We start from the raw sequence: 15,993 nt of genomic DNA on the forward strand, positions 1-15,993 counted from the left end.
TCCGTTGTAGTACGACTCGAGTCCCACGCGGGGATATAAATCCTCGCCTTTAGTGAGAGGAATTATGGGGCCATGGCACTACTACACCACTCCACGGTTGTTGCTCCTGGTCGAATACTTCAGGGGTAATAACGGATATTAAGGGCAATACCAGAGCTAATAGCAGCAAGGCTAGGCAAAGAGGTATTGAGAAGTAGTTGCAAGAGAAAAGTAACTGTGGGGGACTGTATATGGTGGTCTCGACAACAGGTTCTCGATGCTGAACTGTCTACGTGCTTCAGAACTTGGGCAAAGCTGAAGAGGATCGAGTTATTCGTTTCACATGTGAGGACTCCGCCTCTGAATAAGAACATCATATAGTTTTGTTTCCACCAAATTGGCCAGTATAGTCAACGTATCTAAGCTAAGTAGCTACTTGGTGACTGAGGTTGAAGGAGCCTGGCAGCAAGCGTCGCCGTAGAAGACAGCATACGGCTTTACAGCTTTGGCCTCAACTCCCTCTCTATTTCTTCAATACCCGATGGTCCGCTGTAAAGGTGTGATGATAGTGCGTCCGTATTAATCTGTTTGACCAGGTCGTCAGCGGTCCGAAGTATCCTGTTCCAACGTCCGGAACCTACATGTCTGGGCCCAAGTTGATCAACTCGCTCTACCCCAAGTAACCTCATCGCAGTGACCGTCTCATCCGCAAGAACTGTTTTTCGTTTAGTCCATCATAAGCAACCGACAATAGTCAGACACTACAGTAGGGGAAACTTACTCTGCAACGCCCTTTCAACCCCCTCCTGTCCTCCGACAGCTAGGCTGTACAACGCTGCTCGGCCAATCCCAACGCCCTTCGCCCCGAGAGCCAACGCCTTGACAATGTCCGTCCCTCTCTTGATACCACCATCAACGAGAACGTCAATCCTATCGAAAACCTGCGGACAGAACTTCCGGATCTCCAAAAGAACCTGAACAGGCGTCATCGTGGTATCCAAAGCCCTTCCCCCGTGATTCGATACAATAATCCCCTTAACGCTCGGGAATAGTGTTGCCGCATAAGCGTCTTCATGCGTCTGAATTCCCTTCAACACAATCGGGAGCGACGTATGCCCCTGAAGCCAAGTCAGCGTCTTGCGCCACGTCAATCCCGACTCCGTGCCCCAGACCCCCGGCGCGGCTCCGCCGGCGACCTCGGCCATCTTGAACCGCTCGTCGGCCTCTCGCTTCCCCGGGAACGGCGCGTCAAGCGTCAACACGATAAACTTGATCTGCGGGATGGCGCGGATCTGCGCCAGAGTCCTCTCCGTGGCCGCGATGTCCTTCAGCACGTAGAGCTGCCAGGCAAAGATCGCGTCAGGGCCTGCCCGGACGATGGCGGATGGCGACATGGAGGCGTTCTTGCTGATGATCTGGAGGGCTTGGAATTTTGAGCACCCCGCTGCGATGCCTGCTTCCCCAGTTGGGTGGGCTAGCTTTGCCATCGCGGCGGGGGAGACGTAGATTGGCATTCCGACTTTGTTGCCGAGAATGGTGGTTGATAGCGAGCAGCTTGTGCAGTCGACGAAGACCCGCGGTCTCAGGAGAATGGAGCGGTAGATGGCGCCATTGCCAATTTTCGTGATCTCGTCGTCGGTGCCGGAGGCGTAGTACGATATGGCCTTTGGGCTCAGCTTCTTCATGGCGTAGTACTCCATCTCTGAGATGCTGAGGATCTGAGGCACGGGGGGCACCGTTGACCCGCACTGCTGAGATGCAGTCGGCGCCATTGGAATGACTGGAGGATCATTGGTATCTGGTACACTTTCAACAGCCACCTCTGCTTCAAATTTCCCCAGGACTTGGTCTTCTTTGAGGTATTCATCAATGAGTTCGACCGGGTGAAAAGAGTCGAACGCTTCTGACGCGTCTCTGCCGGCGTTTTTCAGGAGGATTGCCTTGCCGCCAGGATGGTGGGTGAGAAAAGCGGTGATCTGCCGGATCCAAGTCAGCAACCTCTTCGTGGTCGGGGCACCAATACCAAGGTGCGACTTCAACTCCATGTTCTCACATCGTATACTTTGCCGTGGAGTGCAATCCAGCAATCGTCAGCTGTCTGGTGTTTTTGTACTAACAAAGTCGAGTCAGCAACAGTTCAAGAGCGTTTCCGTCACGGACTAACGCACCATCGGCCAGAGTCCACGTTTGGCTCATGGTGGTGACGATTTTGACCTGGCGTCCTCGAGTGTGTGTTGACTTCTTCTCGTCTTGAATACCCCTTCAACACTCGGGTCAGCGACTCGCTCAATCGAAGTCGAGAACTGTTCGATTCCCCGCTTCAACCCTCCGCATCGTGCAATTTCCCCAAGTCCTCCACAGGGATTAATACGGGCTTTTCAAGTCCCACCTGCCCGATCAGGATGCGGAGATATGAGTCTCCTTACCCCAAGTGGGCGCTTTCTGACTTACACCCGATCTTGCGAGGTCTTCGGGGTTACACTTCTTTGGAATGAATGAATTACTTATCATATTGGCATATTGAGGTCATTTGAGATTATTGAAAGCGTCAAGGAGCGGAGTATAAAGTCGAAACCAATCAGTCTTGAGTTGTCCGTAGCGCGTTCAAATCCTCTTCTTGGACTACGATGCGCTTGAGAGAAGCTCGGTAGCGCCTTGAATACTGGCAACAATTCTTTGAATCCACTCGGCGGCTCCTGCTGTGTCCTGCGCCTCCATACACTCTACAACTCCTGGGAAGATAACTCCATCGTATCCGTACCAGAGGCCTGGCGCAAATATCTGCACAATAGTTAGCATCACGTTCTGTTAACTCCACGAACCAACCCTTTCATAGATGTTCCCTTAACCGGAACCTTCATAGAAAACAAGAGACTGAAATGCATCTTTCCGGGTCTTGATCATTGTGTGTTGGAAGATACTTACCATGTGGCGGTACCATTCTCTCCCAGGCAGTCCCTTTCCCTTCGGAAGAAGAAACTGGCGCTCAAGATTGATATAAGCCCTGTTTATGGCGCTGTCTGGCTGAGGGCCTGTTGGCAGTTTCGTGTCCAACTTCACAGCAATAGCATGAAAACGACCGATTGCCTCGTCAAGAGCAGATAAATCAAGCGAACGACCATACTTAGCCTTCATCTCCAAGGAATGAACAGCAAGAACCTTGGGATATTCCGCGGCCTCAAACAAGATGTTTCCCGTACCCGCCAGCCGGACAGTGAGCAAGCCCCAGAGCTGGGCCATGGCGAGATGCTTTTTGAACCCAACATCGCCAAACTTTTCGACCCAGTAGAAGCTGTCGTAGTTCGAGTGGTAAGGATAAACCCCTTGTCCTTGGCGGTTGAAGAGGAGGTCGACGGATGGTATACCAAGGTGGTCGAAGAAAACTGTGTAATCGCTCCCGGTCCCCATGAGATCGAGGACAGGCATCGGACGGTCTGGATCAGCTCGCCGCTGATCGCCGAGCCAGTCGTCATAGATAGTGCTGTCTCCGTTGATGGGTGATTTGATCATGCGGGTTACGTCGCGAAGGACGCTGGCTAGAAGTGGGCTCCCGGTTACGCCAAGGACCTGTCCGCCGTTTGTGGCCTCGTCGACGTTAAGGTCAAAATGGACGTTAGCTTTGCGAGTCAGCGGAACCGATTTCAAGACTTACATGCGACGCAGTTCTTGCTCAGCTCTTCCTGATGGTGCTCACCCCATTCGGTGGATCCCACAAGACCGTACTCTTCATTATCCCAGTTGGCCAGTATTCTGAAATATCTCAATCAGTTTCTTGCTGGCAAATACTGATAAGAGACGAAAAACCAACGAAAGAAAACCTTTCGGTCGCGACTCACATCTTTCGATACGGTTTCCAGCCCCTTTGGCATAACATACCAAGAGCGCGAGCAACCTCGTTCATGGCAGCCGTACCGCTTACCGGGTCGATGGCACCACAACACCAGGAGTCGTGGTGGTTTCCAAGCACAATGCTTTCTTGCGTTACTCCTGGGATTGTGCCTATCACATTGTAAATCGGCGCATACTTGTAAGTGCCTAGAAATGTTGATCAGGTCAGAAGTTCAGCCAAGGGTCAGGATTGTAGTAGGCTCTTACTCTCATTCGTCAACGAGACTTTGAACTGGCTTGGCCCGGTGTAGTAACCAACGCCGACAAGACAACCCTCCCAGTCGCCCCCTTCACCACCCATTTCAGTTGGACCTAGGCCCTGATGATCAAGGGCCTTCAGGAACGGAATCGCGTCGGCGTAGGAGATGGGCAGTGACGGGATCTTGGGGGTTGCATATCCTGGGTCTTGACGTTCTACGTCGGTCCCGGGCAAGCTCGGATATCCGGGTGTCGTTGGATCTCCCACAGCAATCGAGAAGAAATCAACGCTACCTCGCTGAATCGATTTAGGGTGCCTCGCCGGCCCATGAGGATAATGTTGGTATCCATTCGCCTCGGTGTATTGCCCATCTTCTTGGGGGTCGTTGTAGAGAATGACGGCAGCTGCTCCGTACTTCTCGGCGGCGCGAACCTTGAGGCCTCGGAAGACCTTGGCATATTTGCAGATGACGATCTTGCCCTTGACGAAGATGCCCTTGGACTCAAGTAGCTCGAAGTCTTTCAACTCGCCAAAGTTTGCATAAACCAATTCCGCACAGACTTTTCCGTTGGCACTGAAGCCATGAAATGCAGGAAGCCCATTCTGGGGTGACGATGTCGGGTCTTGGGGTATCTCGTCTTCGGTTAACGATGCTTCAAAGGCAATATGTCCGTCTGGAGCGAGAAGTTGCAATCTCTGCAAAACGGGTAAGTTTTGAAGCACATCGTACTGTTCCAGTTCAGTCGGAATGCCGTACGATCGCCAGAGGTCTCGGATCCGTTCTGCATGTGATAGGTCACCGGCAAGGTGAGGTTCTGCGCTGTATTCTTTTGACCAATGGCGGAGGTTGGCCACTTCTGGAATCTCCAACATCAGTTGTTCAGCTTCTTGCTGGGTTACCTTGATCTCCATGTTTGAGGCGTGGCGGAAAGTACATGTACTGTTGGGCTAGTGGTTGAGTTCGGCGTTGAAGTTGAAGCTCCCGTCTAGATTCCCCGCAGGAAGAAGTGCACGACGAGGCCTGCAGTAGGGTGAACTCATATTATGTACATGTTAATCATGCAGGAATACCGTCTCCACTTGGACGCGGGGATATCGGAAATCAAGCCAGAGATAAGGACATGGATGTGTGTTTAGTAAATGGAGGGTAATATGGCGGGTGTACACAATGACACGAGGTTTGGAAACTCACACGACTTGATTACAATGTATTCAGTTTTCAACCACAAATATCTACAATCAAACGCATAAACATCCTTATGCAGTCGAGATAGTCAACGATGTCAACTTTCTCATCAGGTCGAGTGTTGTATTTCCCACCAGGTCCACAGACTATTCCTTCCATGCCCAGAGTTTTGAAGAGATGTCCAGCATCCGATCCGTAGAAGCACGTCGGCGCCAGGACACCCGTCGGTTGCTCCTGATTTCGAACCTGACGATATGCCTGATTCAGAGACTTGACAATTCGTGAATCGGGCGAGACCTCGAACGCAGGCATCGTCGGTTCAAAACGCTGCTTTACCGTAGCCGACATCCCCGAATACCTCTTGATGACTTTGTCCACAATATAACGAATATCAGCCATGACACCGTCTTGAGTCTGACCAGGAGCGTACCGCGCGCTTCCAGCAAGTCTGCAGACGTCCGCTACTTGAGCCGGTCTCCATTCCACCAAGTCCTTGCCCAGCGCCCCGTGGACCACCCCGACTGAACACCTGTTGCACTTTTCATGCTCACTGGATCTCGCACCGTGAAACTTCATCTTGTCCATTTGCAAGATCAGCTCGCATCCTGCGAGAATAGCATCAGACGCTTCTTCTTTGGCAGACATGTGTCGAGTCACGCCTATGATCTCGATCTCGAAAGTAAGGGCCTCTGCGTGCATCGTGACAGCCTTGATGTCCGAAGGCTCGCAGTTGACGAAATAGTCCGCACCGCCGATACGGCCTTTTTCAATGAGAGCCATCGTGCCGACACCTCCTTGGAGCTCTCCGACCACATATGTCAGGATGACGTCGCCCTTCGGCCGCCACCCGCTCTGCATCAACGCCTCGACGGCGCAGAAGTATGCTGCGCAACCCGACTTCATGTTGCTGACCCCGATGCCGTAGATGAACTCATCATCGATCTTGCCCTCCCACGGGTCTATGGTCCACCCCTCGGAGACTGGATTGGTATCCAGGTGGCCGTTGAAAAGAATCGTCTTCGGAGCAGTCTTGACGTCGGAAGGTCCCTTCCCCTTCCACACACCTACGGCGTTCTGTCGCCGGCCATTGTCGAAGGGGAAGATGTCTGCTTGAAGCCCGATACGTTTCATCTGCTCCGCCATGAAACTTGTCGCTTCCAACTCTCCATCGGTCTGAGAATAGCTCTTGATTTGGATGAGCTTGGAAAGAACATCTAGGCAATGATCTTTGTCGATTTCCGGGATCTGCATATTGTATTTCGCCGCAGTGTGTTGACTATGATTGGCTGGGTACGAGATTAATATCAGAATTGTCGTCGAGTGCTGAGTTGTCTCTGGTGACAGGACTTCAGTGCTGCTAATGCCGTTCTTTCGCGTATTAGGTGATCACTAATCAAAATAAAGAAGCGGATATCGGTTGCCGCATGGCCAGACGCACCGCTGATCGTTGTAGTTTTCCGAGGGCAACTTAAAAGTCCAAGGGTTTGGAGTTTGTCGATGAGAATCTATTGGACATCGCTTATCAACCCCAGATTCAATGCAATGTCGTGTGGACATGCCAGACCAGGGCCAACAACCTTCGTCTCAGCTGTTAGCCGATTCATTACATGATTGATCGAGACCTTCTGGCTATGATAAATAACCGCTACCGCCTGACGACAATACCCTTGACGCTTTAACCGTTAGTAGTAGGCCGATTTGTCTGGAGATCGGGGTGGGTTCCCGCAGTCATGTCCTCAAGTTTGTCGGCCGCAGTCTTATCGGTAGGTCTCGAGTCAAATGGGGCCATTCCTTTGGTCTGGCATCTGTAGCCTGGAAGAAGGATCAGCAACCTAGATGGCGATAAGAAGGCGCACTTTCTACATCTTTCGTGCGGAGTCTGAGTCTCTTTATCTCCGCAGTCGGAACCACATTTGATACGATGTTCGGCATCGCTGATCCGAACTTGAGCGAGCCTCAGAAACATCACCGCATATCTACTACCGCCATCCCTGTTATCTCCAAGAGGTATGTATAGTGTTGTCGAACCAACGTCTTGCCTTCGATGCAAGACATTGGAGACGAAGCCTTTTGTGTTAGCTATTGGTCTTCGCTCCAGCATCGACAATGAAGGACAACATCGAGGCAGCCCCGGAGGCACGAGACTCCGTCATGGAGGAGAAGGGAGTCCTGAAGGGTCAAGTTGCCGATGAAGGATACGAAATCTTCGAAGAAGGCATTTCGCAATCTGTGCCACAAGATGTCGCTGATCGAGTGAGACGCAAGATCGACATGCATCTTCTGGTCCTCATGTGTGCCCTCTACGGTCTCAACTACGTCGACAAAGTGGCCATAGGATGGGCAGTTCTGTTTGATTTCCGCAAAGATCTCGGTCTCGTCGGCGACGAATATTCTTGGGCCAGCTCCATGTTTTACTTGTGAGTATTGACAAGACAACGATTCATAATGACAGTGAAATTGACCTTGTTTAGCGGGTATCTAGTCGCACAATATCCGGCGAACTACTTGCTCCAGCGCTGCAAGACTGTCCAGATCCTTTCTGGTGCAGTAATTGCCTGGGGAATTCTGATGCTAGCGTAAGTGAACCTACGCTCTGTGATTCCACAGTTTTAACACCAAGAACAGCCATCTGGGACTTCGAAATTTCGCTGGCCTGATGATCGTCCGTTTTCTCCTTGGAGTCACGGAAAGCGTGGTGACCCCAGGCTTCGTTCTTTACACATCCATTTGGTACACCAGAAAGGAACAGGTTCTTCGGACAATGTTATGGGCAGCCATGCAAGGTGCCTTCTCTATCGTCTGCAGTCTGCTGTCTTATGGGCTAGGTCACATCACCAACACAGCCCTCAAGCCGTGGATGTACATCTTCCTCGTGCTTGGAATTCTGAGCATTCTTGTGGGCGTTCTTTGGCTTCTGCTGATGCCAGAAACCCCTAACAAGGCCCGTTTCCTCACGCACGAAGAGCAGGTCATTGCTGTTCAACGCGTTGCGCAGAACATGACGGGCATCAAGGGCTACGAGTGGAAGTACTACCAGATGTGGCACGTCCTGATCGACGTCAAGACTTGGTTGATCTTGGCATTCGTCCTCTTCACCCAGCTCCCCAACGGTGGACTAACCTCCTTCGGAAGTCTCGTCATATCTGGCTTCGGATTTGATTCTTTCAGAACGCTTCTGATTGGTCTACCGTCGTCGGTAGTCAGTGCAGGCAGCATGATCGTCTGGGGAACAATCTCGATCAAGTACGGTAATCTTCGGACTTGGGGTATGATAGTTCCTCTGCTTCCCGCTATTGCGGGTATCGCTGCAGTATATGGAACCATGAACACCGGTGCGAACAAGTATGGTCGAGTGGTTGCCTACTGGTTGATCAACTCCTACGCGGTTACGGTGAGTAAGACTCGAACGGTGCACGATGACTGAATGGATACTGACGTATTTTTAGTGGCCGTTCATTCTGACAATTGTCGGTCAGAACATTGCCGGCCACACGAAGCGTGCATTTACCAATACCTTGCTCCTGATGATCTTCGCCGCTGGCAATATTGCAGGGCCTTTCTTCTTCCGAAGCCAAGACGCACCGAAATATGTGCTTGCTATAGCCATAATTCTAGTGTGTTTTTGTGCCGCGCTCTTGACTGCCGTCGTGCTCCGGCTATACATGGCATGGGAGAATAAGCGCCGGGATAGGAAGTTTGGCGCCGTTGATGGTGCTCAGAAGGTGGACGGAGTGAGACTTGGAATGCACGACAAGACGGATTTGGAGAACCCGGACTTCAGATACGTGCTTTAGAGCTTCCAGACTGTGGGACTGGCATGAAAGCCACAAATAAATACTGTCTTGGCTCGACAAGAGGCAACTGACTTGGCGCGTAACTGAAGCCCGGCTAATAGCTCCTGCAAACGCGAATTATGGCCTACATTAAAGCAGTCAGTTTCAGTTACAACGAGTTCGGCTCAGCCCGTAAGACTTTTCTCACCTGCCCTAACAATATGTAGCAAGAGACATCGATCGGCCATGAAGATATCATGCATCAGCCGGCCCCTGAGAGTCAGCTGAATTCGTAAGATGGCTCCAAAAGGCACTAATAAATGGATTTCTTCATGAAACCCCAGCAAAGACCGTTTGCCAACCCTCAGGGAGCTTGAGGGATTTCACCATGTTGCGAAGAAGCCGGTGCTGTATGGCGAATCTATTAGTAGAAGGTGTTAGCAGTAGTTGCGCGGCAAGCCGTCCCGTCATATGACTTACCACACAGATCATGAACCAGACAAAAACGAATGCTACCGGAGGCAGAAGCGCTATCTTTCGCAACAAGGCGTAAGGGAGACCGAGGATACGACAAACAACAAGAAGCAGGCATATGTTGCGAGTAAAGCTAGCCACTTCTATAAGCCAGTGGCCTTCCAGTCCCCGTAGACGGCAAGGTCCAGGTGAAAAGAAGCCAAACTGAGGCGGAATGTGTAGATAAGTTGTTTGGATAGCAAAGTATTTCTCGCTGATAGCGTGAAAGTACGGATCCTCGACGCTTCGAGCAGGACAGTTATCAAAGGCCCATCGATAGATTGCGTACCCAACATCTGCTAGGACTGCGCCGGCCTCGTAGTTCATCGCCATTTCGCCTCGGGTATAGAGAGATGGATGTGCTAAGCTTTGTATGGTGAAGGGTTTGAGAAAGTCGGTGGACAAATGAATTCCTAGAAGGAATTTTGTTGAGAGGCAGAGTAAAGAAGGTGATGCAGCGCGAACCAAATACGTTCTCTAATAAGACACCACGGCCAGGTATCTCCGGTGCCCTAGGTAAGTGCGCAAGACCCTGACGGCCGTAAGGCAACAGAGCAAAAGAAAACAGAAGAAACGAAAAGGAGGTTTCTCGAATAAATGAAAAGTTAAACTATTAAGGTGGTGAACCCTAATATCAGCAAAATCAAGTCGCCAAAGACACACGAGAATTACATTAGGTCCTACTGCCTAGATTGGACGTAGATCTACCCCGGGAAATCTAGATCCTGGCAACAGACCGCCTAGTGGTGTCTTCCCGTTAGATATGATCTTGAGAACGAGCCGTTTCCCCAAGTAGTAGCATGATATCATACGAAACATGGAACTCGGACCAGGATCTATCCTAGGAAATCTAGATTCTTAATATGGCTCACCATGCTCATCCAGTCGCCCCGATCGCGCGACCTTAAGGCGGCGGGTGGTCCAGCTGCATCTGAGCGACAGTGAGGCGCCATGAAAGCGTCGAGAATCTGAAAAGAAGCTCTTTGGAAGTTCCTCATTGCCTTCATTCCAACAGCTTGTCCACAAAGTCTGTTTTTCTGAATCTGTAGGGTCTCCATTCCAGTTGTGAGACATGGCTTAGTTCTTGCAGCTGAATAGTTTGATGAGCCACCACATTCTAGGGTTTAGCTCGGCTTTACCGTCTTTGGGCCTTGTCAGTATGTGAATCTGCTCCAACCTCTAGAAGAATGAAATCCTGGGAGAGCCGAGTATCCGGGACGGATGGTCGAAACCTCGTATGAGTGGATGACAAGAAGGCCTTCTGGGTCTAGGGCGCCGACACCTCACGCAAGGCGGCGGCACGAACCGGAGCTGATGCGTCTCCTCTTTGAGATACCCCTCACAGGTTATTTCGGTACACCAGACGGAAACGGTTGTTGATGAGCCGCGGGTTGAGTCAGATGAGACGAGTGGCTGCTGCCTAGCGCGCACTAAAACGTCAAGTCTTGAAGTCTAAGGGGACGTCGTGGATATAAAGATGTCTTGCCTGGAATGAGCTTTCTTATTCTCACAAGTTGACTCCCTTTGAACTGCTATCCTCACCTTCAAGTTGATCTTTCAGAACAGCGAAACAGACGCGCCGAATGCCTCATCTCAAGGTTTTAATCTGTGGAGGAGGATGCGCGGGGCCGGCTTTAGCCTTATGGCTCGCACATCTGGGCCACCGCGTCACGATCGTCGAGCGGTACCCAGCGCTGAGAGCAGATGGAGCGCAGATCGACTTTCGTGAGCAAGGGATTGAAGTTGTCAAGCGCATGGGTCTTCTCGAAACCATCAAGGCTCACCGGGTTGACGAAGCGGGCATGGCCGTGGTCGACTCCAATGGCAAAGTCATCGCCACAATGCTGGCCAATACTTCTGGCAAGGGCGCCCAAACCGGAACTTCAGAATATGAGATCATGCGAGGGGATCTTGTCCGGATTCTCTACGATGCCACCAAAGACAACGTCGAGTACCTCTTCGACAAGACCGTGGAGAGATTCGAGCAAGACGAAGAAACAGTTCTCGCTCATTTCTCGGACGGCACATCGGACATATTCGATATACTAGTTGGAGCAGACGGCCAAGGTTCAAGAATCCGCAAGGCAATTCAGCCCAAAGATGCTCCAGATCCCTACCGACACTTAGGCCTGCACGCTTCGTACTGGTTTATCCCACGAATGAGCACCGACAACAACATCGGCAGAGTGTATCACCCCGCCGAAGGCCGGATGGTGTTCCGAAGAACCCACAACCAGAAAGAGACCCAAGTATACTTCTTCATGAAAGACGAATCCAAAGAGGCATCTTTGATACACAGAGGATCGGTCGAGCAGCAAAAGGTGTTCTGGGCGCACCGCTTCCGCAACGCAGGATGGCAAACAGATCGGTTCATCGAGGGCATGAAAGAAACGGAGAACTTCTACAGCCAGGAGGTCGTACAAGTCCAGACCAAGACATGGTACAAGGGCCGTGTTGTTCTCTTAGGAGACGCCGCTCACTGCCCATCTCCCTTCAGCGCCATGGGAACTACCAGTAGCTTCGTTGGCGCATACGTCTTGGCTGGAGAAATCAGCCGGCATTCCGACGACCTGTCTCAGGCTTTCGCCAACTACGACAAAACTCTGCGGCCGTTCATCGATGAGTGCCACAAGATTGGGCTTCCAATGATCAAGCTCATAATGCCAGACACGCATTGGGGCGTTGTTATCTTGCACTGGATCGTTTGGTTGCTTTTCTTCCTTCGCTTGCCTCAGCTTGCGACGAGGTTCTCCAGCGAGGAAAAGGGCGGATGGCCGTTGCCAAACTATCCAGAGCTAGTACTAAGACAATAAGCCCTTTAGGGAGTTCCCAAGATGAACCCGTTGTCTCCTCCCATTAACTGTTATGGGAATAGGATGCCGAAACCCATCTGCATAGCCTTTTTCTTTAAAACTATGTCGTTGTGAGTGTCTCTAGGTACTTTCAATTACACTCACTTTCGCATATGTCTAGTTGCCTATCACGTTGAGATTGCATACACTGGCAGTTGTATTGTAGGCTTTGTACTGCAGTCTTGTTAGAACATCAAGGTCTTGACTCTAATTTTCAAGTTGCACGAGTACACGAGTACACCTTGAGCACCATTTAGAAATTTTTAAAATAATGACCCGGACGAATTGAGCCAGACTTAAATTCAAGCGAACTAATTACAGCCTGACAATGTCACGAACAACCTCCAGACCCTGAACCGTTCACCACTCGACCGAGACCTATACGACCAGGTGAACAACGAACGTAAGTCTCCCAGAGTGACTGTCTCATAAAATCCATCTCAATAGCTCTTCCAAAAAAGTTTTCCTTCGCTCCGGAAGGAGACCGATTTGGATTTCCAACATCCGTCACAGCAGCACGCCGCAGTCAGACCCAAAAGAGCACATCATCCTAGTCAAGAGCTCTCCGGTACAACGATAACCAATCCCGATTTGTATCAGAAACGATTTACAGTATCTTATCAAAGCTTCTCCATTCACCAAAGCGGCGAACCCAAAATGTTTCACAAATGGGAATACCTACCTCAAGAGCTACGCGACATGGTCCTGAAAGCTACAATAGAAACCGATCGTTGTCAAATAGCCGTATTTGCCAGTGTCAGTCGAGAGTGGCAGTACTTCTTTGAGGATATCACCTTCAGAACCCTCAGAATCGAATATTCCCAGAAAGAGATTGCTACATTCGACAGCATCGTCAGAGACAAGCGGAGAGCTCGCGTCAAGCGCCTCAAGCTTCACGTTCCCCTGACACCGTACAATTGCTCGACATGCGACGTACCTGAAAGCGATACGACGATCCGTGATAACAACATCATATTCACGCAGGCCTTGTGGTCGATGTTCTCGATTCTTTCGGCATGGAAAACTTCTTCGGGTCATCAGGTCTGGCTGAGGATAGGTGCTAGCTCGCCAAGCGACAAACTGCATGGATATTTTAAACCAAAGAACGCAACACCAGCTGAGCAAATAATATATGAATCATGCCATTCTTCAATGAAATCTCGAGCTTTTCATCAACTAGGTTCACACCAACGACTACTCGGTAACTTGCTCGACATACAAGCCCACGACGAGCTGCCACCGTTACCGGAAGTACCAGTGGTTTGGAGATTCGGGGTTGACAGACAACTGTACAGGTCTTTATCTGCATCAGCTCTCAGCGAAGTTCTCCCGAAACTCAGTCGCGTTGTCCAAATCAACTATGAGCCATGGCGGCTTATCCACCCAATTGAGCAGCGAGGGCGAGACGAGGCGATTATCACGTTGTTTCTTAACTTGCCGCCCAAAGTCAGACATTTGTCAGTCTGGGAGGCGCCGGGACTGTTTTTGATCTCGCACAGACAGAAGAAGCTGAGTCGAGAACTTGGTGTGGCCGCGTTGAGAAGCAGCCTCCATCTACGATCCCTAGCCGTTTCGCAAGCGATCGATGCGGTCGATTTTTTTCCCCATGCAGCCTTCCGTCTTTTCCTAGCGAGTATGGCGCATGGAAAAGACTTGAACGACTGGCGCTTTCCTCTCAAATCCCGCGGGCGAGCGGAAGCGTGAGAGAGACCAACGCATTGCTGCTGGTGGCTAGCAAGGCAGCAGCGTGCATGCCCCGCCTTGAGATCATGGAAATTTGGCACGGTGATCACGGAGAAACATTTGTGTTCAGTTACGAGGTCTGTTCTGGTTTAGCAAGCATCAAAACAGAAGCAACGTGGGATTTCCGTCTGGACCGAGAGGTTTTCGAGTCTTGGGGAAAGGTCGCGCGTCAGCAGACGTCTCGCGAGCCAGAGGAAACTGTTCGTAATCTTGATAGCGTCGGTGTCGAACCATATAATGTGATTTCAAGGCTAAAACTTAGGTGGTTTGTAAAGGACCGAGGTATCTTATGCGGGTAGTGGGCTTATTGGATCATCATGTCGCATTACCTCTAAATGATATAAATTAGTTAGTACATCTAAACACGCAATGAATAGCATAATGAGTATAATATATAAGATATGAGTTACGGGCAAGTTCGAATGTATCTCGATCGTTTGCGGCCATCGTCTGTGTTTGTGTTCTTTCTTTATCCTCTCTATTACTAGTCGTTATATTCCTCAGTAAGATTTTAATAGGCGCTTATTATTAGACCCTACACCGCTTAACTAGTATAAGTACTAACTTAATAAATCTACTTATAGATTCCTACCTAAATATAGCTTATTTATATTAGGTTTATATACCCTCCTTTTTTCTAATGCTTAGGCTAACTTAGCCCCTTTTAGCTAGTTATATATTAATTAATATTTAATATACTATATTATTAGTTATAACTATTACTTAATAGTTATAAGCTTAATTAATTTCTAGTAGTAGACTCTTATTATATATATTATTTAATATATTATTTAAGCTATTAATTAGTAAATTTAATATAATAAAGCTTATTATAGCCTTAATATCTAATTAAGCTAAGTAATATAGTTAGTAATTATAAATAGTATAAAATAATAGGGATAATAGAGATTATTTAAATATTTTTTAATATATTTAGTATTATTTATAATAAATAGATAACTAATAACTTTATATATTAAAATAGATAAAAGCTCTATATTAAAATAAAAATAAATCCCTTATATATTATTAAATTATTAAGATCTTAATATAAATATAAAATATTATTAAAATAGATATTTTAAAGTATTTCTTTAATTAAAATAAGAAAATAATTTATTAATTTTATATCTAAATAGTTAATATAGGTTTTAATATTAATATAAATAATAAGCTAACTCTTTAGAGCTCTACTAACTATAATAAATAATATATTTAAATTATAATAATTATTAAACTATATAAAGTTAAAAGATATATTAATTTAAATATAACTAATAATAATAAGAAGTTTATTATTAAATATCTTAATATAAATAATAAGAACTTTAATAATAAGATATCTTTTATAAAGATAAAATATTAAGATACTCTATAAGAATAGAAAGAGAATAAAGTTAATATATAGGCTATAGCTAAAGAGATTATAAAGTCTATCTTATTATTATATTATTAAAAGATCCTTAAGTATAGTAATATTTATATTATACTAAAAGAGATTAAAAATAATATTAAACTAAATAACTTTATATAATAGAGATATATTTATTAATAATATTAAACTTATCTCTATTTTATTAAAAGGTTTTAATTAAACTAATAGCTATTAACTTATAAAGAGATTATAATAAATATAATATCTATTAAAGTATTAATACTTATAGATCTACTTACTTAAGTATTAGACTTTCTATATACTATTAAGGGTATTTTACTTAAATACTTTAATAGTATTTTAATATTATTTTTAGAGGCTAACTAAAAGATTAAATTAAATATATTAACTACTAAAAGAAAGTCTATAAGTATAAAAGAGGCTAATAAGTTTTAATAATAAGTTTATATATTTTATTTAAACTA

The 15,993-nt window shown here is 47.6% G+C and overlaps 3 protein-coding genes across 3 annotated transcripts; 2 read left to right on the forward strand and 1 right to left on the reverse strand.

The window, feature by feature from the left end:
- Positions 1-740: 740 nt before the first annotated feature.
- CkaCkLH20_00745 (glutamate carboxypeptidase II) lies at positions 741-6,503 on the reverse strand (the record flags this gene model as incomplete). Its single annotated transcript, XM_038883465.1, has 10 exons — positions 741-1,955; positions 2,033-2,091; positions 2,148-2,239; positions 2,606-2,760; positions 2,905-3,596; positions 3,674-3,729; positions 3,816-4,014; positions 4,075-4,740; positions 4,797-4,923; positions 5,400-6,503. The coding sequence occupies 10 exons, from the start codon at positions 6,501-6,503 to the stop codon at positions 741-743; spliced, it is 4,365 nt and encodes a 1,454-aa protein (XP_038751060.1).
- Positions 6,504-7,358: 855 nt separating this feature from the next.
- On the forward strand, positions 7,359-9,046 carry CkaCkLH20_00746 (MFS allantoate transporter; the record flags this gene model as incomplete). The annotated part of the gene is made up of 4 exons (XM_038883466.1): positions 7,359-7,669; positions 7,724-7,828; positions 7,878-8,643; positions 8,699-9,046. 4 exons carry the CDS (start codon positions 7,359-7,361, stop codon positions 9,044-9,046), a joined length of 1,530 nt encoding a protein of 509 aa, XP_038751061.1.
- A 2,075-nt stretch (positions 9,047-11,121) lies between these two features.
- Positions 11,122-12,351, forward strand: CkaCkLH20_00747 (oxidoreductase; the record flags this gene model as incomplete). The annotated part of the gene is made up of 1 exon (XM_038883467.1): positions 11,122-12,351. One exon carries the CDS (start codon positions 11,122-11,124, stop codon positions 12,349-12,351), a length of 1,230 nt encoding a protein of 409 aa, XP_038751062.1.
- Between the last annotated feature and the right edge of the window lie 3,642 nt (positions 12,352-15,993).

The sequence above is a fragment of the Colletotrichum karsti genome (genome assembly GCF_011947395.1).
Source record: "Colletotrichum karsti strain CkLH20 chromosome Unknown Scaffold2, whole genome shotgun sequence".
NCBI classification, from domain to species: Eukaryota; Fungi; Ascomycota; class Sordariomycetes; order Glomerellales; family Glomerellaceae; genus Colletotrichum; species Colletotrichum karsti.